General features: G+C 41.3%; 1 protein-coding gene across 3 annotated transcripts in view; it reads left to right on the top strand.

Annotated features, from left to right (window-relative positions):
• The first annotated feature begins 1,741 nt into the window (after positions 1-1,741).
• The window catches only part of PPP3R1 (protein phosphatase 3 regulatory subunit B, alpha), a 40,010-nt gene continuing 14,526 nt past the window's right edge, over positions 1,742-27,225 (top strand). Inside the window, exons 1-2 of one of the 3 annotated variants that reach the window (XM_083730765.1) lie at positions 1,742-2,720; positions 15,474-15,545. In XM_083730765.1, the coding sequence (XP_083586891.1) occupies positions 2,307-2,720; positions 15,474-15,545 (486 nt within the window). In that variant the 5' untranslated portion in view covers positions 1,742-2,306. The remainder of the gene's footprint in view (positions 2,721-15,473; positions 15,546-27,225) is intronic. The other 2 variants (XM_083730766.1, XM_083730767.1) reach the window with 2 other exon arrangements.

Genomic DNA, 27,225 nt, shown 5'->3' with positions numbered 1-27,225 from the left:
TGGTATGGTTAGTTAGTTTCTTGGTTCTTATGCTCTATCTGGCCAAGAGCTACTGAGATAAACAAAAGACATTATTTAAATATCAGTTCACAAGAAAATAATAATTACTCTACTGTATTTCAGTACTGTAGTCCAACACTTAGAATTAAGCTGTATGAACATTATTACTTAATATATATATATATATATATACAGTGGTACCTTGGGTTAAGTACTTAATTCGTTCCGGAGGTCCGTTCTTAACCTGAAACTGTTCTTAACCTGAAGCACCACTTTAGCTAATTGGACCTCCTGCCGCTGCAGCACGATTTCTGTTCTCATCCTGAAGCAAAGTTCTTAACCTGAAACACTATTTCTGGGTTAGCGAAGTCTGTAACCTGAAGCGTATGTAACCCGAGGTACCACTGTATATATATTTGGTTGCGGCTGTAAGACACCTGCCCCTCAAATCTACTATATTTTCTCTAACGGTAGTCCCCGCCATACTTATATGTACACAGCTGGTGGAAGATGAGGTGGCAAAGGAGGCTGGTCTTACTGGCCAGCTAGTGGCAGATGCGCTCTGTACTGGGACAAGGCTAAATCTTGCAACATAAAATTGCTGGGATGCTTTTCTGCGTATGTGGCCTTGGTTTGCTGCATTTGTAGCACCGAAATGACCTCTCCAGGGCGAGAGTCTGGGCAGTGTGTATGGAGGACCTTGGCTGCCCAGACAACAAGACTCTAGTGACCTTGGTGCTCCGCGCCCTTAACAGCATTTTGCGTAGAACAGGCCCATGTCCGGACATACTCCTGATAAAAAGAAAGAGATACTCTAAAAAATATAAAGTAGAAAAGAGAGGGTTGACCCCCCAGAATAAATTTATCAGGCGACTCAGCTTACCCTATGTAGAAGCCATATTGGTGAAGCTTATTCCCTAGGTAAGTTTGGAAACTTCCATGAAATGCAGCAATCTATTTTCTGTGATGGATGTTTTAAAGCAAAGGTTGGGTGGCAATCTGCTCATAGCTGTCAATCTTTCCTTTTACAGTTGGAAATTCCCTTATTACAGTGCCGTTTCCCACTGCTATACCGGATTGTTAGCTATCCTGTAGACTGTCTCTGGGACAGGTGAGGCTGCTGCAGTGGCGTAGCGTGGGTTGTCAGCACCCGGGGCAAGGCAAGTAATTTGTGCCCCCTAACCCGTGGATTTGCACCCCCTAACCCCCAGATGTTGCGCCCGGTACGGCCAGCCCCCCCTGCACCCCCCATGCTACGCCACTGGGCTGCTGATCCCTTATTTTCGATCCCTTATTTTCAAATCTGAAAGCTGACAGCTATGAATCTGCTGTGGGTGCTTTAGTTGAGACTCCCACATTCAGGGGCATACCTATGGGTTGTCCAGGTTGGTGCGGGCCCAGGGAGGCGCCAAAAATGGTCTCTCCGCTTTGGCTTGGAGAGGAGGAGAAGGAGTCCCTGGCGGAGGGTGAAAGGCGAAGAAGAGACTGGCACAGCCTGGAAGGTGGTGAAGAGCAGTCCCTGGCAGAGCATGAAACACAAAGAAAAACAGAGTTTTGGGGAGGTGCCGCTGCACAGCTCCCTGCCAAGGGCGCAAGAGACCCTAGGGACACTTCTGCCTGCATTGCAGGGGGCTGGACTGCATGACCCTCAGGGGTCCCTTCCAACTTTCACGGCCTTATGGATTCTAATGCTGGTTTACAGCCATGCCTGTTTGGGCGTGTTGCTCTGATAGATGCCCCTATTCCCTCAGGGGCGTTTAATGGCGCAGAGAAGCACCAGAAGCCTGTTACATCTGCACCTGCCCTCCAGGGCCAAAGCCGTTTGGCTCCAGGCGCACATTCAGGGGGGGGGGGGGCGGCTGCCCTCTCCAGCGCAGCGGCCATTGGCGGCTGACGCGATTTGAGCGTCGCTTTTCCAAGGCGAGGGGGCGGAAGCTTTGGGGTTTTTATTTTTTATTTTTGTGTGTTTGTGTCGTGGGGGGGGGGGGGAGCTTTTAAAGTCAAGGCTTTTCCTCACGCGGTGAAACCAGAGCACGAGCTGAGGCCTGGGGCTTATAATAGTAACAGTAAAATTTTATTTATATCCCGCCCTCCCCAGCCGAAGCCGGGCTCAGAGCGGCTAACAACATCTCTAGCTTGCCCCATTTCCAACGCCCCTCACGGCAAAAGCCGCCATTTTACAGCTTCACTCTTCTCCCCCTTCTAACGCCTCCCCCCCCCGCGTGGGTGACGTCACGCGCACGTCCTCCCTCCTACGTATGCAAATGAAGCCCGTTGGTTGAAGCGGCGGCGGCGTAGTTGCCCGGATGTTGGAGGCTCCTCCCCTTTGCTGTCGACCGTTCGTGCTTCGGTTCCCCTGTCTCTCTCTCTCCCTCCCTATCTATCTCTATCTTTCTCTCTCTCTCTTTCCTCCTCCTCCTCCTCCTCCCCCTCCCCTTCCGCGAGCCTGCGGGTCAGCGCGAGCCCACTGCGGCGAAACCGTCGTCGGCAACGACCACACTAATAATAATAATAAAAAGGAGGGGCGGCGGCGGCGGCTCTTGAGGCAGCGCTTGCGAAGGGACCGAGCGGCGGAGGAGCGTGAGGGGAAAAGAGGCGGAGGAAGAGGAGGAAGGAGGAGGAGAAGAGAAGAGGAGGAGGAAGACGACGACGAGGAGAAGAAGGCCGGCACTCGGCGGTGGATTCGGCTGCGGGGAGGCTCTCGACAACCCGCCACCATGGTAAGGACCTTCTCCGGCGGCCGCCGCCCCCCGCCACCTGCAGGCCCTGAGGGGATCCCGTTCTCAACCGACCGCGGAGGGGGGAGGGGAAGGGAGCGAAGGCGGCGGCGGCGAGGAGCTCTTCCTCTCCCCCCCCCCCCGCCGCGGAAGGAAGGAAATGAAGCGCCCCCCCGCCCCCGCTTTCGGTGTGGTGTTCATATATATATATGTGAAGAGGCGTAATCCGCTCTCTCGCTTCCTCCATGCCAGGCCTCCTCTGAGACCCCCCCCCCCTCTGATAGAAGGCTTACCCGCCCCCTCACCCACCCGCCAGAAGCCCCCGTATTTCCCCACTGGCTTAGCGATCTCCTTTCCGCATCTCATCGAGAGGCGCCTTCGGTGTCCCCCCCCCAAAAAAAAACCCCAACACGCACCCCAAACCCTCCCCGCAAAAGGAAAACGACACCCCCGCACGCAAAATAACCAGGACCTCCCAGGACCTCGTGTGTGTGTGTGTGTGTGTGTGTGTTTCTCTCCTATCCCCCCTCCTTTACTAACAGTGGCTTTCCAGCTTTTCCGGTAGTTGCCTTCACCCAGCAGTGACCTCTCTTTCCCTGCAGTGCCCCACCCCTGGCTCCTCAATATGTGCTGTATTACTTTAACCTCCCTCCCCCCCCCTCCCGTCCCCACGCAAACACTTTTCACGCGTTAGTTTTCTCCCCTCCCCTCCTGCCATTGCTTTCATGAAAGCGCCCCTCTTTTCTGTTCCGAACTCCTCCTCATCTCCCTGTAAAAGGAAAAAAATCCTGCAAATTTTCTTCATCCCACGCAGCTCCTCTTGCGTATTCGCATTGCTTGCTTCGCAGCAGCGGCAACCCCCCCTCCCCTCCTCTGCAACCTTTTCTACCTTGTATAGTTCGCTGTCACCTACTAGGCTCCCTTTCTTCTTTCTTCCCACCACACATGTGTGTATATATGCCTGTATGTATGCTCACACAGAGATAGGAAATCTGGCACACGGCATAACATGATCCTGCCTCGGTGCCCCGAATAACAGCCACGGTTATGGGTGCTTGGTGAAAACAGATGGCGGGACTCTGTATTTCACCCACAAGCATGCATTGAAGCAACTGGAAGAATTTGCTTTTGTTTTAAGTGTGCGCGTGTGTGTCTCTTTTTAATCACCCCAACTGGTAGTGAAGAGGGTGGTTAATGGGTAACTAGTTTCAGGTGGTTAACTATGCTAGTCCATCGCAGCAAAAATGGTTATTGCAGCATCTCATAGATTTACATATTTACTATGGCATAAGCTTTCATGGACTAGGGGCCGCTTCATCAGATGTGTAACGAAGGCTGCAATCCTGTGCATGCTTAGTTGGGGATAAGTCCCATAGAGCACAGTGAGACTTGCTTCTGAATAAGATTGCTTTATAAATCAATATTAAATCATCTTGACTGTGTATATTCGGCCTTATGCTATGCATGCCTGCTTGTTAGTATCACTGTGTTCCATGGAATTTACAGCCAGGTAATTGTGCCTAGGGTCTTGCATAGGATCCTGCCTTTCTCAGTAGCTGTCTTAACTGTTTTGCCCTGTAGCATTCACAGACTTCACAATATTCCTTTATCCCATTTTAATTCCATTACTCTGCCTGAACTTCCACATAGTGAAAACTCCTGGATTTGTGTTGTGCTGTAATGAAATGTGTTCATAATTTTTCATTTCCTGGTCAGATTTATATTAATTTCTTCTTGCAGTTGCCTCTGCCTGTCATATTCCTTTCCCTTTACTGTCCACAAGCAACCATAGAGAAAGGTCATTCTAATTTCATTTGAAGCCTTGAACCCATTTCCAAAATAATTACTGTACTAAAGTGTCATATTATTCAGTTGCCTTTCAAACATAACCTGCACAGCAATTTTTATTACACTTTTTATGTAGCCTTCATTAATCTAGACTACACTTTACCTCAGTATCCTCATTATAATTGTCCCAACACCATAATTTCCTCGTATACACCACCACAAAAATAATCCCCATTCACTGATCTTTCTCAGTGGTCCCTGAACTATACAGATAAACCCCCTCTTTACTAACCTTCTGCTAGGTGCTAATAAACAGACATGTTCTCACCATTTAATGCATTAGCCACCCTTTCTTCACCATAGGAATGTGTCCTCCACTTGTACACATCCTCTTTCTACAATTTTTTATTTTATTTTTTAAAGTTGTGACTTAAATTTGTTCAGGGGTCTTGTGCACCAAAACATAAAGGCAAGATTAAAAAAATTAATATTTTTCTAGTGTGCTGGTTGGGGTTTTTTGTGTTGTGTTTTTTTTTGCTGTGGTACAGCACTGTTTGATCTTCATATTTGAACTGAGATGCTACAGTGCACATAGCCTTTGCACAAAGCATGCCTGATAATATGTATTTCAGATTCATTAAGTAATGTTAACTCCGGAATATAGGAGTTGATACGTCCATGACCATTCAGGTTTCAGTGGATAAGGAAGATGAGGTAGAAAGGAACTGCCTACCTAAAAATCATGGCGATCAAAATTTGCTGTTCACTGCTATAAAATTAATCTAGTAATACTACTGCTGTAGTATTTTATGTCAACACTAGGGGTGTCTCCTGCTTGCTGCTAGTGCCAAGAATCAACGCCCTTTTCTACAAACATTTGTTAGCTTAAATTATCTATTGCCTTTTCTTTTGTAACAAAATATGTTTTTTGGGGGGGGTTGACTTGGAAAAGGTTTATGCCATAGCTTGATTTTTGTAATATGTCATTTGCTTAAAATCTTTCTTATTTGTATCTTGTGTGTACTATATCTTCAAGGCTGAAATGTTTGTATATTATGAATTAGAAATGTGTGTCAGAAAAACACAGTATTAAGGTGAACTGTTTTAAAAAGTGACTTAAAATGTGAGCCATTTGTTGAGCATAATTCAAAATAGTTGCAATCTACATTCTTTAACAAGGTTCAGCAGCATGTACTGTTTTTTATTACCTAAACAAACAAGCAAACAAAAACCCAAGGCTTCGATCCTAAGTATGTATGCTTGAAAGTGTTTGCAATAAGTGATTCCAACTAAGTGGTACTCATAATAGATCCATTGACATCAATAGACAAGTTACTTAAATACATTGATTTCAGTAGGTCTACTTTGAGTATGGCTAATTTTGGATACCATCCAATTAAAGTTAATCAGATTTTGTTGTTAGTAAACCTGGTTTGGATAGGTTGTTTAAAAGAACTCCTTAATAATAAATAGTTTTGAGGGGTTTCATTATAACAATTTGCATTTCACGTTCAAGTAAACTCAGAGCGGTTCATAATCATTTTAAGAATATTCTGGTGTGCAGATTTCTCTATTTTATGAAATCTGCATCATTATGTTACAGGATTGTTTTGGAATGTTAATTGCTATTCATATTTAGCTAAGTTTCAGGTATTTCTATGCAAGTGGTGATAAATCTGGTTAAGAGATGAATAGATGAAGCCTTTAGTTTTCATGGGGTCTACCAGAAGAATTCCACTTTTAAATCCTGATTGTTGCCTGTTAGATTATTCAAGCATATGTGTCTTAATCCAGGGATTAAGCACACCCAGGAGTTGTGCATGCCCAACAGGTTTTTGGTCTTAAAACAGCAGACTTCCTTGCCCTATCGCAAACTTATTTTTTGAAATAAATTGTCCCTAATAGAGTAGCACAAAGCAGCCTGGTCACACAGACGTGGCATTGTGGTTCCCTTGATTGTCACAACTATCACTACTCCACCTGCAGGCCTGGCAAACCATTTAAAAGGGATTCCATGGGCAGTTGATGGACATGCTTATTATTTGAGAGGTGCTGCACTACATTCATACATAATTTTATTTGTATGCTGACTTTTCAGAGTTGAAACCTGCTCAAGGCAATTTACAACATGTAAAAATTACATAATTGCAATCATAAAAAGAAGTAATAATAAGCAATAAATAAAACAGCAAAAAGCACACAACCAAACTGAACAATTTCCACCTAAATCATAAGAACAAAAACAAAGACCCCAAAATTATTACCAATAGAATTCTTTAAATAATATCCCAGCCCAAGGGTCTGTTTAGCAGCCTCAGCTTCTGCAGCTAGAGTGAGGTGGAAAAAGGCCTACAGGGCAGGGAGCAGGTCTTCAGATCTCACAGCCGTGATGATACAAAAATTATAAAGCATCTTTATATATTTTGTAGGCATATATACTGTACACTTGCTAATTTTGGGCCTCTGTACACTTTTGCTGCATTCATTTTTTATTTGTAGCGAAAATGTGCATTTATTATGCAATCTTCTCTTATTAAGTTTCTGTTGCTAGGATACCATATGTTACCATCGTTCAGGTTGCAATATTCTGTATTTCACCAAACTTTTGACTGAGATTAAAATCTGTGACCGAGATTATGACTCCCATATTCATGTGCTGGATGTGGAGGGGATTCTCTCCAAGGACCGTGAACAAGAACATCTCCCTGCAGAGGACTTGTCTTGACAGACATTTCCCAGCCTGAGCCTCACCAAAATGTCCCCGGGACCAAGATGAGAGTGACTCTGAGGCCCTCAACACATTGTTCAGGGTGGACAGTCAGGCCCACAAGATGGCTGCTGAGTTTATTGAAACTGACACTGACTTCCTCAGGCCTCGCCAAGCTTGGACTTGGCTGAGAACAAGGGACTCCATCTTCCTTCTGGAAGGTGGAGAGGAGGCACAGTCAATCCTGTGCAATGCTTTTCCCACAGGTCAATCAAAGTCCCTCTTCTGTAGTAGCCTCTGTAGTATAATCAGTTCGTCCTCAGTATTTGAGATTGTGGCCTGAGTCCACCTTTGAAGAGAGCATTGACTATAAACCCTTGACCAGAGCAGAGTTTAGAAGTAATGTAGTACCTATTAAATAGGGCTTAGTCCTTGATAGTACTAAATAGCCTCACAGTTCATGGTTTGGGGGAGGAGAGTCTGAAACCCTGGAAAACCATTACAGTATTGTCTACTGTTAGAGTGGACAATAATGAGGTAGATCGACCAAGAGTGACTCATAAGACAGCTTTTTGTGCTTCTCCTTGATAGCAAACTTTGCTAGTGCATTGTGTGGCTGGAGTGTTGCCTTCTGGATCTTTTATGTGATGTTACCAAAGACGAGGGACAAGCTCTTCCCTTGTTCCCCTTCTCTGGAGCTTTCAAATTCCATCTTTTAATCAATCAAGCAATACTCAAGAGACTATGTACTGCTCCATTTCAGTATGGATAATTTTAAGTACCTAACTTTTAGAGCAAGCGTCTTGGGAGAGGGAAGTGATGGAGATAATGTGCTGTGAAGTTACTACAGGCACACATCCACACCCTGGCTCTGCAATACAGAGAGATGTTTTCGGAGAAGAAAAGAAAAATATTGAAGGAGATTATGAATGTCCCCATTTGGATTAACCACAGTTTAGTGTTGCATCTGACCCTAAACTACTGTATTTCTTCTTGTATAAGACAATGTTTTTTGCTAAAAAAAATTATCAAAAATTCAGGGTTGTCTCATACATGGATGGTGAATGCACAGGTGTTTTCTTTTTCTTCTTTTTTAAAAAAAACTACCTTCCCACGGCTGCTGTGAAAAAGCTGCTGGCACCGCCATCCCTTTCACTTTCCACTTCTGCCAACCAGGCGCTGGCAGGGGTTGCTAAGCTGGTGTTGGTGCTTTGAATATTTAATAAAATATCAGAGTTGTTCTGTTTGATATTTAGAATACTGATTTTCTTAATTTGGGGTTCAATAAAATAGAGGTCACCTTATACACGTGGGCATCTTATACACATAAAAATGTGGTAGATAATGTTGATTGTAGTTAGTCAAAACCAGCCAGCTTTGTAAATTGTGGTTTGTTTTTCCTACCCATCGCTAAGCATTATTTGCAGTTTATCCTGGTTCAAACATCATCATCATCATAAATAACAATAATAAATAACAAACAACAAATTTATTTATATCCCACCTTTTCCCCTGATGGGACTCAAGGGGGCTTACTGGTTAAAGCAAAAACTGCTTAAAACATAGCAAAATCAATAATAAAAATGCAATTAAACAAAATCATTAAAATACAATTAAGCATCACAACAATTTGAGGTTAGTAAAAATGAAAGCAAACAATTCAGAGCTCCTCATGGCTGCACCAGAAGAGAAAAAAAAACTGTGCAAGAGCCGGAGTCCTACTGCAGTTTGTCCTCATTTACCCTGTAGCACCACATTAGGCCATGTGTGCAATTAAGCACAAAATATGTGTAAAGTAAAACCTTGCACAAATTTACTGGCATATGCCAGTTGTCAGCGTATTTAGCCCCCCCCCCATGTTATTACTTCATATTTTAATCAATATATTTCTAATCAAGAAGCTTCCAAGAAATATTAATTGAACAGCTGTAAGGGCAGTTCAAATACCTTTAGATAAAGAAATACAGTGGTACCTCGGGTTACATACGCTTCAGGTTACAGACTCCTCTAACCCAGAAATAATACCTCAGGTTAACTTTGCTTCAGGATGGGAACAGAAATTGTGTGGTGGCAGCGCAACAGCAGCGGGAAGCCCCATTAGCTAAAGTGGTGCTTCAGGTTAAGAACGGACCTCCAGAACGAATTAAGAATGTAACCAGAGGTACCACTGTAATTAAGAACAGGAGAATAAGCTGTATCTTTCATAGTGTTTCCTATGGCCCATCATTTTGAATTTCAGTTTATCAGTAAACGTTAAAGACCTCAAAGACGCATATCTTTTAGGATGTGAGCAAAGTGGGATTAGTGTTTCTAAGCTGAGTTGTTGTTTGGATCACATGTACATGCATAAATAACTTTAATAGGGGTATATGTTCACTTTTCTGTTACGTCCATTGTTGGCAGATTTGCAAATAAGTAATCAATACTAACCAGCTTTTGAAATTCCTCCATTTCAAGTATGCCATGAGGCATCGTGGATTGAATTAAATCAAGGCAATTTAAATCAACAGGGGGAAAATGCCAATTTAAATAAGTGATTTTAATCATTTTTCCTGTTGATTACTTCATATATTTCCTAAGCAGCGGTGCAAATTGAATATTAAGCCATACTAATTTACAGTTAAATAGGGTATTACTTATATTGTTTCTTTCACCACAGTCTTGCGTGTCACACTATATATATTTTGCAGGTTTTCCTTTTCCTTTTTTTTTTTTTTACAATAGAAGGAATGGGCAGAAACTAGTGTGTGTATAGACTTCTGTTTGCACAACAGGAATTCACTTCTCCTGCACAGTCCCAAAATCTGTTAGAGTAGATGTTTGGGGTTTGCAGAGGACTGTAGGAGAGATGGGGGGGACTGCAAAGTTCCATTGAGCAAACAGAAGTCTGTTAAGCTCACTTGTAGACAGTGTTGTATGCAACCCAGTGTCTTTAATATATTTATTTTATAAAACTTTCTTAACACGAATAGCCTTGACAGTTTGAAAGATGGGAAGTATGGGAATATAGGAACCTGAATCCTGGATGATGATGTTACCTTCTTTTCAATATTTTTCATTTCTGCTTCACTTTGCCTTAGCCTAGCCTCATAAAAAGAAGGCCTAGCCTCATAAAAAGCCTTAGCCTAGCCTCATAAAAAGAAGGTGGCAAACAAGAGATAAAATGCCCATGACTGATAGTTCTTTGGCAGACAGGTTGATTTCATCAGGTGGAAATGAAATTCTTACGTTTAGTAAGTACGAGCATAAATATTCATATCTAAGAAATTGACAGACTGATTCAGCTTTTGCACACAAAAGCTTTCTGTGTAAGAGGCTAACATGCTTTTATAGATATGATTTGATAATTAAGCAAATTATTAAGATAAACTTGGTATTTATTTTTTATAAACTGATTTTTTATATAGAGAAAGTCTTGCTTCTTGTTCAATTTGTTTTGACGCAACAAGGGGATTTCTGGACAGGCAAAAGAAACCTAAAATGCATTTGGACTCTTGGAAGTAGTTTCATGCTTTTTTGGACCGGATCTGTGTTCTATACTCTGTGTATAACTTTTTACTAATAGTCAGCAGTAGTAATTGCATATATGAACAAGCTGTTATTGTTCCTTAATTCTGGCTGCATGTGATTATTCATAAATCTTATCCAAAGTCATTTTTGACAGTTTTTATAATACTAGAGGTTTACTACTAGTGACACTTAGGTTTGGGGGGAAATAAATGCTCAATAAAGTTCCCTAGTTAGTCAGTGGGCATCAATTTTAACTGCTATGGCTTCATGGAATACTGTTTCATGAACAAAGGCATAATAGGTGTGTAGCAAGTTATCACTAGTAATCTCTCTGGTTTTTCCAAGGTCTGGTTAACTAGTGACCAGATTTTGCTTCCTTTCTTCTCCCTTCTATATGATTTAGGTTTTCTTAATTGTCTGCTGAAGTGTAAAGGTAAAGGGACCCCTGACCATTAGGTCCAGTCACGGACAACTCTGGGGTTGCGGCGCTCATCTCGCTTTATTGGCCGAGGGAGCCGGCGTACAGCTTCTAGTCATGTGGCCAGCAAACCAGAGCAGCGCACGGAAGCACCTTTTACCTTCCCGCCAGAGCGGTATCTATTTATCTACTTGCACTTCGTGCTTTCGAACTGCTAGGTTGGCAGGGCTGAAGTGTGTACTGTACTGCTAAATAGGTCCATTTCTGCGCTGTACCTTTTCTTTTGACATGCTGTTATCTGGATAGTGCACCTGAGTTGGATAGCTCTTGTGGAACAAAGATGACATTTGGATGATTCCGATTTATAAGCAAATACTTGTGCTCATTGCTTCCAATTTAATATTAGAGGCACAACATTAGTAGCAAGCCTACTGCTTTATAGCAGTGTTAGTGGTCCCCTGATTTACCTACATGAATATATATATATATATATATATATATATATATATATACAGAAGAATTTTTTTGAAAAAATAGCCATTCCCCCCACATGTCATCCAAAGCAATTTTAATAATGAACAAGTACTACAGATCCTGAAGAGAAAATACTGTTGCTACATAGCTTTAGTCTTTTGACTGGAAATGCTTGGAATCTATACTCTTCTTTCTGGAAAATTATAAATTCTGCTTATGGCTGTGGTTTTGGAAGGGCACTTATTTCTCATCAAGTATTACGTTAACAGTATAAGAATTGAAAATGCTAGTGTTCCTGTCCTTTTTTTTATAATGTGACTGTTTTGCCTTAAAAGGTTTCATATATTGGTAATCAACTTTTCATAATGCCTTTGCCCTGGAGATTGTTTTGTGTTTGTCTTAATTCCAGTTAAGATAAACCAAAGTTGGCCTTGGATTTTGGTTTCCATTTTCTATGCTATCAACTTTAAAATTTAGGTGAAGTGCTTCTTTGTTATTTGATAATAAGGAATCAAACTTGCGCTGATCTGTTGCAAATCATCTGGTGACCTTCAGATAGATTCCAACCCCATGTCTAGATTCCAACCCCACGTCTGCCCACTCCTCCTTTAGAAGACGAATTGAGCTATGGCAATATCATAGTCCAAGCTGGCTTTTTAATAATGCTACTGTTTAAATGTCTGTAGAGAGGGTTAAAGCATTTTCCTTTCCCTTAACTACTAAGCAAATGAAATATTCCAGGTGTGTCTGCTCTATAAAAGTGGAGTTATTATATATTCTTTTCAGAGTTCATGTATAGGACCCAAAATTATGCTGCAGGCAATGAAGGGTTGTTGTTGTTTCTTTACTTTAGTACAAGTATTTTCTTTAATTGCTTGAGTTCCAACATACTAGTATGCATCTGTGTTTTGTACTTTTTGATGTAACATCTGAAAAAGGTAAGATATGCTTCTCTCTGCTATAATATGTGTGGACCTGACATGTTTTGGATCAAATCCTTATCATTCTCATGAAAAGCAAAGGATATTTTAGGGAATAAATCTCATTTCAAGTGACTGGAGTATATTCCTTTCATCTAAGAATCAGGCTGAATTTGTATCTTTAAAGAGAAATTAACATATGTATTTTTTTATACAAACTTGTGTCATGGAGCTGTGCTGATGCCTCACAATGCCCCTGCTACTGACACATACCACTTAGCATTCTGTGTCTCAGCTGATTGTGGCTATCTCCCATTTCCTCTGAATGCTACAAGATCTGTATTTCTGTTACTCTGAACCATAAAACTTAATAGACTCTCACAGCCTGCCTGACCTCTGGTTCCTTTTAGACCAAAGAAGAGAATCTCTGGCTCTGCTGGTGGTGTTGGACTACATGTTCTATTACTCCTCTCCAACAGCCCTTCTGGCTGCAGCTATTGAGCATTGAGGTTCTGATAATATCTGGAAGACCACAGATTTCTTCACTCCTAATTTAGACCCCCAACCCACTTGGTGAAAGTGAGATCTGACCATAGAAAACTATGGAGAAATCCAGAAATTTAGTGTAGTTATGAGAGGACAGCAGAGTCTCCCCACCCCACATTACCATATAGAAAGTAGCAACAAACAGACTGTCTCTGGCTTTCACTGTGAACCTGACAGTTCCCTCACTAGACTATTAGATAAGTTGTTTTCTTAACTCCAGTCCCTCAGCCTTGGAAACTTACAGATGATTGCTGCACTGTTTTGGAGAAACTCAAACGTTATCTGTCTTTTTAATTTTCCATTCTGATAGGCATTCAGTCACCCAAGTCTGCTACTAGAGCAGTGGTAGGGAACTTCTGGCCTGCAGGTTTAATTTTGTCAGGCAGTGGTCCTAATTTGGCCTGTGAGGCTGTTTTCCCCAAATCTCACCATTTGCCCCACACCTTACATGATACACTTCCAATTGGTCCTTGGCAAGTAAGAATTGCAATGCATTTCCAATTGCTCCTTGGCACGTTGGAATTCTTTTAAGTGCCAGCTAGCTGCCGATGGGGCAATCTGTTCCTTGCCACTGATGCCCCTACCAGACCTATTGTCTATGCTCATGCAACAACAAATCCAAAAGCACAATACTGTTATAAATTCCCATGGCACCTTAGCCACTATGTATCAATAATAATGATGTTCCTAATGATGTTACCTATGTATGAAAGCCGCCAATCAATACATGGCCTATTGATTATTTGCTCATAGCGTTGTTGGAGCTACTTAGATCCGCACCAATCTGTGGGAAGGGTTTGGCTAAACACCTATAATGGTAATTTGAGATGCTTCACAGCTGTTTTGAACTAGCATGCAAACAAATATGTTGCAGCATTCTCAGTGGGCACAGAATACTGGCTATTGTGGTCAAGGGGATGAGGAATGGAGTGAAGCAACTTAAACCCTGAACAGAAGCACTCTACACTGCAACATTTTGTTACAGGACCCTACTTGTTTTTGTCTATTTAGACTACTAATGGACACAGTTGGTTTTGGAAGGAATCACCTTGTGTGGTTACATTTTAAAGTGTCGTGCAGCTTGGTATTTTTTCCTCCATTTCTGAAACCTTCCACAATTCAGGCAAGCATTTTGTATTAAATACATTTTAATTTTGGAATTTATTCCTGAAGGAAACAGATTAGGTCTCCAGGTACCTTTCCATGCACATAAGTAGTCCTTCAGTGAAAGGAAGAGTGTGTGATCCAATGGAAGCTTCCACTTAGATGAAAATGGGCTCCTCCATTCTATATCATTCTATACCTCATTAATCTGTGACACTATCTCACATGCTGTCCCTATGAGTCCCCCAAAGGTTGGGAGCAGATTTTTTGAGGATTCAAGTTGCTACATGAGGGAGGGGAAATATGTGAAAATTGCTTTTCTTCTGGTTATGTGTTTGAAGTGCCCTTTCTGTTGCTGTGGATGGAAATTATTTCCTACCTTTGAAGAGCTTCTTAAGTTTCACCTGACTGTGTTGTGTATATTGAGTGTTCCTCCCTCTCTGGTGCTTCTCTTCTGGTCACATGTGATCTTTTAAGGCAGTTGTTGTCCACAGTAGGCATGCATATAGCTGCTTGTAGCAAGCTCTGAAATAGGCATGCATATTGAAAAGTGCAACCCTCTTAAGAAAACTGAGCTACATATTTGCCAGCAATTGTAGCAGATTTCAGAACTGAGTGGGATTAAGGCAGGCTCAATTTGTAAAAGAGGGTCTTTCTGTTTGCATTAATATTGATGGTCATTTCTCCAATGCAAAGGATTAATTTTAAATAGAGGCTGATTTAGAAAACAATGATGTCATTCTATCCCTGTTCTAAGGGGCATGACTTTATAATTTTTCTAAAAATGCACAGGCTGGTCATTACTGCTCTATGGTGAAGAAAAGCTATTCTGTGATGCTTAGAGGCACATATCTTTTATGGCTAAGTTTTGACTTTAAATACAGGATTTGGAACCGAACCCTCCAACCTTCCGGTTATTATGTGAATGACTATGAGTAATTATTTCAAAATAATCACATTAACTAGCACAGGGCAACTACTTCCATTATAAGCAAGTGTTTAAGTCATGGAGTAGTATTTCTAAAGGTCTAGTAAACTGTGACATATTTGCTAGCCTACATGGAATGGTAACTGTGATCTGATGAAGTATCCGTTAAGAAAGCTCATGCCACAGTAAATTATTAGTTAGTCAATATAATGGAAGGCCGGGTTTTTAAATCAAAGTAGTGGCGAATGGAAAACTGATCTGTATAAAAGGTTGGGGGAAAGACACTTTCTAAATGAACACATGGCTCATATTTTATATAGAGGAAAAGAAGTGTAAAATCTCTATTATGTTACATCTGCAGCAGCAACGCCAGGCAGGTCCAACACCAGTACCAGGCAGGTCCGGCACCAGCAAGCAGCCGCACCATTCTTCTGTGAGTTTAATAGAATCAGAAGTAGCATATTCCTTTTAATTTACTACTATCATGTTTGTCCTTTCAACAGTCCTGTGAGGAGGTAGACTACTATTATTTCCATTTTTCAAACAGAACTGCGGCTAAGGGTCACATTTATAGGGAGTCTGTAGCTGAGATGGGACTTTATCTTCTAGATTAAAGTCAAGGTCTCTGTTCATTGACTCTCAAATTAGACTAACCTGAATAAAACTGGAATGAGGAATTAATAGTAAACTGAAGTATACTTGAAGAGGAAAATAGATGTTGAGTGTGGATTTTTTCATATAGAACTGAATTTTAAAGCTGAGCAGGTTTGAGGCTACAAACCATGCTCACTGAGTGAAGTAACCTCAGATATGACATAATTTCATTAGCTTTTTCATGTTTTTGAAGTATGAATAGGTCTATTTCGGTCTTGCATTTATGTCTTAACTGTTTAAAACTGATCATTATGAAAGACAAAAAATCAGGAAATTTTAGCTGCTAAGAGTACAGGGTAATGTTTACATGGGAGCAAAGTTCAAAAATCTAGAAAAGCACAACTCCAAAAGTGTAGTTAACTTACTTTATATTTGATGCAGGAGCACTGATCCAGGAATTCCAAGCCTTAGCCACATTTTAATAGATTCAAAACTGAAGAACCTAACAAGACATCACATGCATTAGAGTTTTCATTGGGAGTTAAAAATACTACATGATCCTTTTGCATCAAAGCAAATGCATTTTGTACCTTAAAGCCTTTTTTATTTTTGTAGAGCAATATTCTACCAAATTTTATGTAAATGTTTGGAGTTTAAATGTACTTTTTCTTGCCCTTTAGTGGCAGAAGACACTTGGTGTTATGGATATCTTTTGTTACTACCCTTTAGTATCTGTTTTATTTATTTGTTAAATTTCCAACCTACCCTTCCTCCCAAAGGAGCCTAGGGCAGCAATTTTCCTTGTTTTCACAGTTTGGGCTAGCTTTATAAGCACTATTGTTTTAGTTTTTAAGTCTGTAAGTAATACTAAATTAATTAAATACATGCCTATAGTTAGTTATATGTTACTTGCCTTCTGACGGCTTACAGAAGAGCAGCAGCTCATTGCAGTTTCTGTGCTAGGCACAGGGGAGGAATGAAGTGCTTCAGGCCTTCTCCACCAGCCTGTTCATTTGCCATGCAATTGCCTGTGGTTGTCAGGATAGTGCCTAAATACAGGGCTGTTTCAAAAAAATTTAGCCACTTAGAAATACTGATAAATTATGTTAATTTACCTGATTTATTATTTTTTTTAAATCATGGAGTGTGGACCTCCAGCTTGAGCTCATTTCTCTTTAATCTGGTGTACCTTGCTCATTTTGTTACTTACTCTTCTTTAAGAAAAAAACATCAGAGCAGCTTATATCCAACAGTATTCCATCCAGTCACTTCATGTTGCACTAGCTAACTGTTCAGTTTTGTTCAACAAAAATAAAGATGAATAGGAGAGTGGTAGGTTTTGTCCTGCTTATAGAGGTTTCTAGGTGGGCTTCAGGGATGATTCTAGCAGTGTTTGAAATTAACAAGGGGCCAGCTGCATTTTGCATCTGACTATTGGCCACTTGCAACCAAGTGAAGATGTGTGGGTGATAGCATGGCACCTGACATCTTCGTCATCTGGAGATTCATGCCTGGGGATCATTGGATCTTGACACACACTGATACCCCATCCTGTAGAATTCTATCAGTTATATTTTACATGCACAATCAGAATGAATTTCAGGAACCAAAATGCTTTTTCTGTGCAGCCTGAGTAGGAGCAGTGAAAAATGTTGTAGTTGATTGTTGTAGTTTGCCTTCACTTACCCCACCCCACTGCCCTGCTCACAGTTGTGAAGAATACTCCTATGTTATGAATGGTCGCCATTAAGAAAAAGAGGTAGGAATAGGCCAATATATATATGTGGACTGTCCCTGGATCAAGAGACTTTTCTTTTTTAAGTTCTCAAAGTTCTTAATCTAGCTGAAGGTTGCCAGATGTTTTAACTGTTAACTAGCCAAATGTTTAACTGATAATCACAATCAGGCCCATCAGTTGAAAAATAAGACTTTAGAGCCATCTTGCCCCCAAATGGCAAGTATACATTCTGTTTTGGCGACTGCAACCTTAGTTTAAGAAGCCATTTGGCGCATGGCTTATATATGAGTTTCTAACACTGGTTTCTAGGCTTTGTTGGAACCGCCATATCCCATAGCTCTACCACACATTTATTTAATCACATTACACCCTACCATTCATCCAAGGAGCTTATATTAGCAAACGTGTGGTTATCCTATATTACCCTCAAAATCTGTTTGAGGTAGGTTATCTGAAAGAGAATAGCCTGGTTTGCATACAACACTCAGTGCAATCCTAACCATGTCTATTCAAAGTAGGTCCTATTGAATTCAATGGGGCTTACTCTCAAGTAAGTGGAGTTAGGATTGCAGCTTAAGTAAAGGTTTATTAAACTACTGTATGTTTAATCATTTGATTTTTTTCTAGTGGCTTAACTAGGTTTGTTTACTGTCAAAAAACTTATTTGAACTCACTGTTTGTTGATTTAAAAACCTTGGTTTATTTTAACTATTCCTTTGCTAATCAGAGCACTCTTGAAATTTGAAAATTTATGGGTAGATGGAAGAAAGCAGAGAAGGCTTTTTCTCCTTTTTAATTCTGATTTTGTTTTATGGGGTAAAAACCACTTCACAGCCTGAAATGTATTACTAAAAGCATGTATGTGGTGATGGATATATACATGCATATTCACACAGGTTTGGAAGTATATACTTTTTGGGGGACAGTGCACTCACCTTTTCCCAGAAAATATGGAGAGTGCTAGGATAGACAGTTATTATTAGGATTGTATTGTTGGTTTTTCAGTGCTAGTAGAACTACAGACTCACTCTAGTAAAAAGAACTCCTACTAGGTTTTGGGAGGGGAGAAGTTAGCACTTGCATAGGACCACAGGAGAGGGTCCTGGTGTGCACTGGCAGAAGAAAAAGGGTGCGGAGGGAGTGCACCGCCCCCGGCAGCGTTATCTCGGTGGGGTGCCATCATGGCTGCTCCCTGCCCGCACTGGGCACCATGCCCCTGCTGGCGGCACGCCCCTGGGATGTGCACCTACCATGCCCCCGCCTGCTCTCTGCCCACCCACCCCCAGTGCCAGAGCATGAAGCTCCACCACTGCTGGTTTGTTTGTAGTCATGGTGGCTAAACCCCTAGAGGTGTGTGGTCCTAGTGGGCTTAGGGGTGGAGATCCACATTCTGTCAGAAGAAATCACTGTCTCCAACCCCTCAGATATGCCTGCCCAAGCATTGCAGGCCAAGGAGCTGCCTCTGGTACCTCCCCTGGTTACACAAGAGCCATCTCCTGAGGAGGTAGCTGGGAGTCTCTCAGATGCTGAGCTGGTCCTTACCCCTTATCCATTGCCTAGAACACAGAATCTCTGGCATGTTCAAACCTAACCCAGTAGAAGGACTGCTTGCCCAGTCTAGGAACTCACCTGTTTGCTGTGCTTGCACCACTCTTCAAAGGGGATGTGTAGCTTGTTGGTTCAACATCTTAGCTCATGTTTAGCCATGCCTTTTGGCTCTCTTATACCCACTGACTCCTGTAACCTGTGACTTGCCTTATGTACCAATCTGGTCTGGGGGGAAAAACCCTTCAGAAAAAACGGAGTTGTGAGTTCCAGTTCTTTTTCAGGGGGAGCTAGGACACTGTTATCCTGATGCTGTGGTTTTAAGAATACTGTGCTACACATAGTTGATCAGAGAAGTGAAGCATTGCCCATGTGGGTCTAATCAAAGATAACCATGTGAGAAAAGCTTGTTGAATATTAGGGTTTTCACCCATGTTACTGAACTTGGCTCAAATCAAAAAGGGTACATTCTTAATGCTAATATATGAATTGGTTCCTCTTACCTTTGTCACCCAGTGATGAGAGAAAGCACCTCCATTTTAAATATAGGAGCATTCCAAATGCACGCTTTCTGGCTTCCTTTTCTGACCTAATCATTTTCTTGTCCAAAGGCTGCAGTAAGTGGCAGCTTTGCGGCAGCCTTCATTTTCTATTACCAGAGCCTGCTATTAGAATATTTATCAATCTTGCTTAGTGCAAAAGATGGTGTCTGTAAGCTCATGTTTTGGGGGAAGAGCATTGTTGTAGGTGAAATCAGCTTAACTAGGTATTCAGCTAGTCACATGGTGAATTTGGAGGATTTGTTGGGATAAAAAAAGTTAGTAAGCATCTTATACACAATAAATTATTATAATACAATGAAAAATGTTATTCATTTTGTATTTTTGTACCTTTACTATTGCTATTTATTTTTATTGTTAATGTTCAACTTGGTTTGTGTAAAAAACAAATAAAATGTAAAAAAACACACCACAACTATACATCTGTGATTCAATATGGGGTAAACCAAACCTGATTCTGGAATCTAGTCAGGTAAGTTATCTTTTACTTTCACTTTACCAGTGTGTTGCTTTACAGAGTAGCGCGAGCCAAAAGAAAACAGATTCCTGCTCTTAGGCTCTTTCAATAGTAAATTAGAAGGGAGAGAAGCACAATCCTATGTTCTATCTCTTCCACCCTCCTTGAGCCAAAATTCCTGGCAGTAGCCACTGAATTAAGTGTAGTTTGTACTTAACTAATGACAATAAAAGCAGGAGTTGCATTAGGTGGCCCAAAGTACTACATGGCAGGAACAGGGGTTCAGTGCTTCCTTTAAAATAGCTGCTAGTTGGTTTGAGATAATCCTAGACGAAAATGAGCCACATACACAGTATGTCATAAGAGGATTGTAAAGAAGTGTTTTGAAAAGTAACTACAAAATAGCTACTCTTGTGTTTATCATACACTACTGTTAAGATTCTCAAACTACCCTGGGTGGGATCCAGACTCAACCTCAGTAACTGAATGAATGGAGGGATGATTTTGGTGATTACTCCCTCTGCCCCCTCTAACCCCTCCCAAAAAAACACACCCTGCTTTGGAGCTGACACTGGGGAAAAAACACACCCTGCTCTGGAGCTGACACTGAATATAGAGTCTCCCTCTTCTCCTCCTCCTCCTCATAAATGCTTGTTCTCTAGAGCTCCCACAAAACCTCTGTTGATCTTGGCATTGCCAGTTCTTTTAGGAAAGTCGAAAAAGTAAAAAAGCTGTTCCTAGTTCAATAAAGCATGCTATAATCACAACTAGACTAAAAATCATTGGTGCTGAAGCGTAACAGTGGCTGAATGCTGTAACAGCTTTAACCTGACCTGATCCTGGCTGTAATCCTAAATCCTGCAATCCCCTTTGCCGTGGTTCATTATCTCTGATGTCTACATTTTTAAATGCTCTGTTCAAGAGGTATTAATCTTCATTTGAATTCCTTTAGTACTGAAGGTCACTTACAGAAGGTCACTTATTTTAATTTATTGGTGAAAATCATAACCATTAAATTTAGACTGACATGTGATTGTTTAATCTAAAATCTTTACCAGGAGGCTCTCTTTATATACAGTTTATCAGTTTTTTAAACCTCAGATCTTGCCTAAACATGACATCTTAATTTAAATTATTCTCTGAATCAGAGGTTTTCAACCTTTTGAGTCCACTGCTCCTTTCACCAACTACATTCTTTCTGCGGCACCCTAAAGGCTCAGGAGCCCAGTTATGTCACCCCTTGCTTGCAGAGCTGGCAGGCTGTCACCCTTTTTCAAACACCCTCCCTTGTGGAGTGTTCCCTCAGCCTTGTGGAGTGTTCCCTCAGCAGAGGCTTGACAACCATATGTCAGGAGTGCTCTGATGGTGTTTCCTGCTTGGCAGGGGGTTGGACTCGATGGCCCTTGTGGTCTCTTCCAACTCTATGATTCTATTCTATTCTATTCTATTCTCTCCTCCCCCCTCTCCTCAGAAGTCCTGTGGGCAGCTACTGTTGCCGTCCACTGCTCTACATCATTAACAAACACAACTTCCATCTCTTTTTCTGTTTAGTTTGCTGTGACATCTGAGTTTCAAAACTATAGATTACCCTTTGCTTGGTTCTCCAAACCATCAACAGAAACCATAGTTCTGAAATAAATTTCCACTTTGGTAGAGAGGGCAAGCGATACTCATGGTTTGGTGTTTAGCTGCCACAACAAATTAGGGGTAGCCTTAAACAGGCAGTCATGGGGGAAGAGGGAGTGTGTGAACTCACAACTTGTTTCCCAGTCCTTCAAACAATTGTACTGTTGTATCGAGTGTTGATAAATTAGGATTTTAAAGGGAATGCCTGGCTTCTGGAGTGGGGAGGAATAATTTAGTATGAGCTTTTGACAAAAAGAAGCTCTTGTAAGACTGAGAACAGACATTGAAATTAAGACTAGGAGTTGATCATAACTGTCTGGCCAAAATGTGCATTTTAAGAATTGTAGCAAGTTCAGAAAAGGGATGTCATTAATTTCTCTCCTCTTGGGAAAAATTATGTGCAGACTATCTGGCCGGCTCAGAACTATCCCCAGCTACCTTGCCATCTCTCCCTCCCTCCAGAGAGAGCTTTCCCCCAAACAAACCCCATTACCAGCTGAGGCGGTGAAGCAGGCAGAATCCAGACCCACCACTTGTTACCCCACATCCAAAGACAGGTGCCCCATTTTCTTTCATTTTGTTTCGAACCCATTGAGCCAAGATCTTGCTTTTTCACTCACCAAATCCTCAACCCCTCCTAAAGCTTTGTTTTGTTGAGATGGAAATCTCCCTCTAAACTGCTGGCTGAAAACTTCTGTTCTGCCAGGCCTATGCAGACAATGAAGAGGTATCTCCCACAATGGGTTACTGATCTTTGTTTTTAACTTTGCTGTTTTTAACTTTTTAGCATTTTATGCTTTTATTGTATAGTTTTATTTTATTTTTACTGTTGTGAACTGATTTGATACAGTTTGGTATATATTTTAATAAATAAATAAAGCATTAATTTATGCTGCTAGATTTCGGGGAAAAACTCAAAGTGCTTTAGAGACACAGAGAGCAATAGAGACAAATGGCAAAGTTCAGATGGGACGGGCTGAGGAAATCGGCAAGAGTTGCTTAACCCTCTTCACCGGTGAGATTCCTTCATTAGCTCAAAAAGTCTTCTGTGGATGAAAGGAATGTCTCCATGAAAGGCATTATGTAATATCCATTCTGTGAAGTCTATAACTGAATTCTGTTGAATGTCCAAAAGCAGTAAGGACTGTTGCTTTACGTTTTCAGAAATTGGAATTTCTAGATTGCATGTCTGGACTGAGGGTAGTGTTGTTTTTTCCTATTAACCCATAAACAAGAGCTATTATTATCAGCAGACAAGTATGCTGTTTACATGATGTACAAACTAAAATTTATTTTGAAGGTGAAATGCATATACAGTGGTGCCTCGCAAGACGAAATTAATCCGTTCCGCGATTCTCTTCGTCTAGCGGTTTTTTCGTCTTGCGAAGCAAGCCCATTGACGGATTAGCGGATTAGCGCTATTAGCGGTCTAGCGGCTTTTAGCAATCAGCTGAGAGGCGGCTTATCAGCGGAACAGCTGATATGCGGCTTAGCAGCTTAGGAAAGGGGGGGGAAGCGGGGGGAAAACCGCGGGAACTCGCAAGATTTTTTTGTCTTGCGAAGCAACCCCATAGAGAAATTCGTTTAGCGAAGCGCCTCCAAAACGGAAAACCCTTTCGTCTAGCGGGTTTTCCGTCTTGCGAGGCGTTCGTCTTGCGGGGCACCACTGTAAACACACTAAGTTTGTAAGATCTTCCTTGATTCAAGAATACTTAAATGTTGGGCAAAACTATCATCTTACATCCTTCCTTTGTTTTGTTTTGTTTTTGGCAATAGTTTACCTTCCTTTCTCTCTGCCAAGTTTCAATTCCAAGAAGCGACAAAGTGTAATTTTACTGTAGCGCTTCTCGTGGGAGCAGAGGGAGAGTGATTCATGTTGATTGAGCTAATGTGTCAATCCACTAAGATGGACACTGTCATTTTACTATGGCAACTCATCCATCAATTCTAGGAAACCAAGAGTCCACTCTAATGCCTAATCCACTGCTTCTACTTCCTTGGCTGTAATTTGAGCAGGTGGAGCATTTCTTCCTAATTTCATTGAAACAGTAAAACAGTAAAAATGAAAATTTCACATATATTATGACCTGTTTTTCAAAGCTGCCTGTTTCCATGCATCATGTTTTCCACATTCCTTTCCACATTCTTCTCTGTTGGTTCATTGATCTCTCTCATACGTTCAACTTAATACTCCCCTCTAGTGTGTGTGTGTGTGTGTGTGTGTGTGTGTGTGTGAGAGAGAGAGAGAGAGAGAGAGAGAGAGAGAGAGACAGTAGGAACAATATAATTATGCAATTCTCTTTTAAGCAATCATAGGAAAATAGTGAGTTCGCTTCTGAATGGTTCCTCAGGGTCAGTGTTTTTTAAAAGGGAATAGATTGCTGCTGTTGCAGATGCTCCACTACATACAGGTCCTAATTTGGTTGAAAGTGTGGAGGTATAACTTGCCTCTGGAACAAAATGTGATGAGGTAACATGAAACTTTTTCTTTTGAGGCAGAAGACCGTAGGTGTCTTACTTGACTTGTACAGTTTTATTCCTACCCCATGGGTTGTTGGTAACAGCACATTCCAACAAAGCAACATGGTTTGGTAGACCACATAGCCTCCAAATCAATGAAAAGTACGTTTGATATTTCTCTATATGCTTAGCATTGCTTTTCACTAAAGGGTTGGCCAAGCAGGTCATTGTGTTCATTAGCCATCCTGTCTAAACTTCTTTTGTCTGTTATTTTTGTATTGCACATAGGTTAGACTGCTGTGAAGTTTTCAAATTAAAATATTTGTGTCGCCTAACTTTTCTCTCTGTCTGCTTGCTCAGTAAAAGGACCACATTCTCTTTCTCTCCACTTTTTAAGAAGTGTCATGGCAATTAAACATCTCTTGGACTACAGTGGCCTAGTGATGTGTAGGCCTCAGCATTCATTGTTTCTGATAATAGAGCAAAATAGCTCAGAGGAACTTTAAGCTTTTGTGTTGAAAGTAAATACTTTTTACTTTGACCAAATACTTTTAAATGGTCAAACATTTTAAGGGCCTATGATTTAAACTTTGATGTCTCCATTCCTGAGATCTACTGCTGTGATAGATCTGTGCATTACAGCCAAGTCTTAAGTTGATTCCTCTCCATGCCTATAAATAGTTAGTGAGTCATAGACAACTGCTCCCCAGGTTAAGTGTCTGTCAGCTGTAGACCTCTCTTTCTGTCCTCTGGTTTTCAGTGATCTTAATACTAACCTTTCAGTATCAGGTTAGAAAATCTTCACTGCTTGAAGTCTCCTTTTTCATCCTCCCTCAAGAGTTTGACCAGATTCCTCTGTCGTTAAGAAGAAAAATAAAAACATGACATTAGCTGTGCACTTTTCTGAGTTTGTTATATTACCAGTCTGGAGAGTTGAACATTATTATGCTTCTTATTTTCAGAAGACCTTGTTACAACCTGATACATGCATTGCATCTAAAGAACCCCATTTGAAGTCTGTAACTTCCTTTTCCATTCCATCTTAATACTGTGACCAGATACAGATTCTGGGGCTTCATATCAACTAAAAAATTTTTCCCTCACCTTACCCCCCACTTCCCTCAATTGCTCTGTTTACCCTTCCATCCAGAAGTTTGCAGCCTCACGTCTGGGGACCAAATGGAGACTGCCAGACTCTCTTGTCTGGTTCTTTACCTTGACTGTACTGTGTCTTTGAACTGTAGTAATGTATTTTGCTTGCCTGGATAGAGAGGTGTAGTGTAGGAACTGCTGAACTATAGCTTGCCATAGAAAGATAGAAGTCACATCTGTTGCTGCAGCCACTGCTGGTATGGGGCCCATGCAGGGTTGCCCATGAGGCAATGAGGTTCGCTGGCTGAAATGAATTCACAATCCCTAACGCATGAATTGTGTCCACCTAGAGAAAGTAGATCTGGCCATAATGACACATGATACAGCATAATCCTAACCATGTCTACTCAGAAGTCAGTTCTGTTAAATCCATTGGGGCTTACTCCTAGTATATTATAAACTGTATATATTTGATAGTGTCTGTACTTTTCTTTCTCAGTACTTACTTACTTGGTTATTCCCGAATAACCGAGTTGTGCTATGGTGTTTGTAGAAATAGGTGTGTTTTATCCTTGAGTGACTTTTAATGTTCTTGGTGCCATCCTTTGCAGTTTCTCTGTGAGTGAAAAAACCCCAAACCCAAATCCTTGTATATTAAACAGAGTAAAAGAGGGTATGAACACTTCTACTCTGTTGTGACAATGTGATAAGCAGGTGCTTGGGATTAATACTAGATTTGATTTGGGGTTTTTTGAGTTTTTACTCCAGATGTTACTGTGTGTTAATTGGTTTTGGCTATTCCATTATTGGTATGTTGTATTTTTTATACAGTCAAACCTTGGTTCCCGAACAGCTTAGTTGCCGAACAAGTCGGCTCCTAAATGCCACAAACCCGGAAGTAAGTGTTCTGGTTTGCGAATGTTTTTTGGAAGCTGAATGTCCGAAGCGGCTTCCGCTTGAATGCAGGAAGCTCCTGCAGCTAATCTGAAGCTGCGCCAACAGTTTCAGGAGTCAAACGGACTCGCAGAACGAATTAAGTTTGAGAACCAAGATACCACTCTAATTTGTTACTGTGTGTGTGTGTGTGTGTGTGTGAGAGAGAGAGAGAGAGAGAGAGAGAGAGAGAGAGAATGAATGACCAATGAAAAGGGTTAAAGGACCCTCTGGAATACTGTGGGAGGTAGCATGGAGGAGGAATTGCAGGAGTAAGGGGTGCTAGGTGAAAATCACCACCCTTCCTCCAGTGAGAGCCTCTGCTTGAGACCCTTCCACCAATCAAAGGAGCTCTGATATTTGCAGGAAGGGTATATTTGGATCCAAATCACTGACTAGGCTCTCACTTTGACCAGTTACTGTGCTAAAAGCCTCAAAGATGACTTAAGGGTGGTGCATGCTCATGGTAGCTTTGTATACCCAGGTTCAGTACATAATTAGGCTTTGGGAACTGTACTGTGAAAAAGCAGTGTTTTTCTTCTGATCCACCTCCATGTTCTTTGCAATTAGCAGCTATGTTGGCTGCCAGCCACATAGAAATGTTGAGGATGTGTGCCGATTTAATAAAATAGCATAGCTTGTTGCGCAATTTCAAGTTGCTTGTACACCTTTAAGTGTAAGAGCAGAGCTATAGGATTTGGAGGCCCAGGTGGTATTGCTTTCACACCTTAGAGGTAATTGGGAGGATCTACGGTAGATAAAGTGATTCGAGCTGTGAATTAGGTTGTGAATTCTGTATCCGAAGACTTGTTAGCTGATGGAAAAATGTATCACCACCAAAGTGTCAGTTCTTTGGATAGGTATCTTTTTGGGGTGGGAAGACCGGAGAGAGACATCATCAAAATGGTGACAAAAAAGGAAAGAGGCATACCTTTTATGTGCTGATAGTTTATTTACAGAATTGTTTATTTAATTCACCTGCTTGAGGTGTTTCAAGCTTGCACCCTTTTTCAAAGGCAGCACTGTTAGTTGGTTCTAAAGGCCCAGATTATTTCCATTCCCCAAGTGACCCCAAATAGCCAGGTGCTCAGAAGTAATCTGAACCTTT

Source organism: Podarcis gaigeae, assembly GCF_964106915.1.
Source record: "Podarcis gaigeae genome assembly, chromosome: 3".
NCBI classification, from domain to species: domain Eukaryota; kingdom Metazoa; phylum Chordata; class Lepidosauria; order Squamata; family Lacertidae; genus Podarcis; species Podarcis gaigeae.
This window is presented reverse-complemented; position numbering and strand designations above follow the sequence as displayed.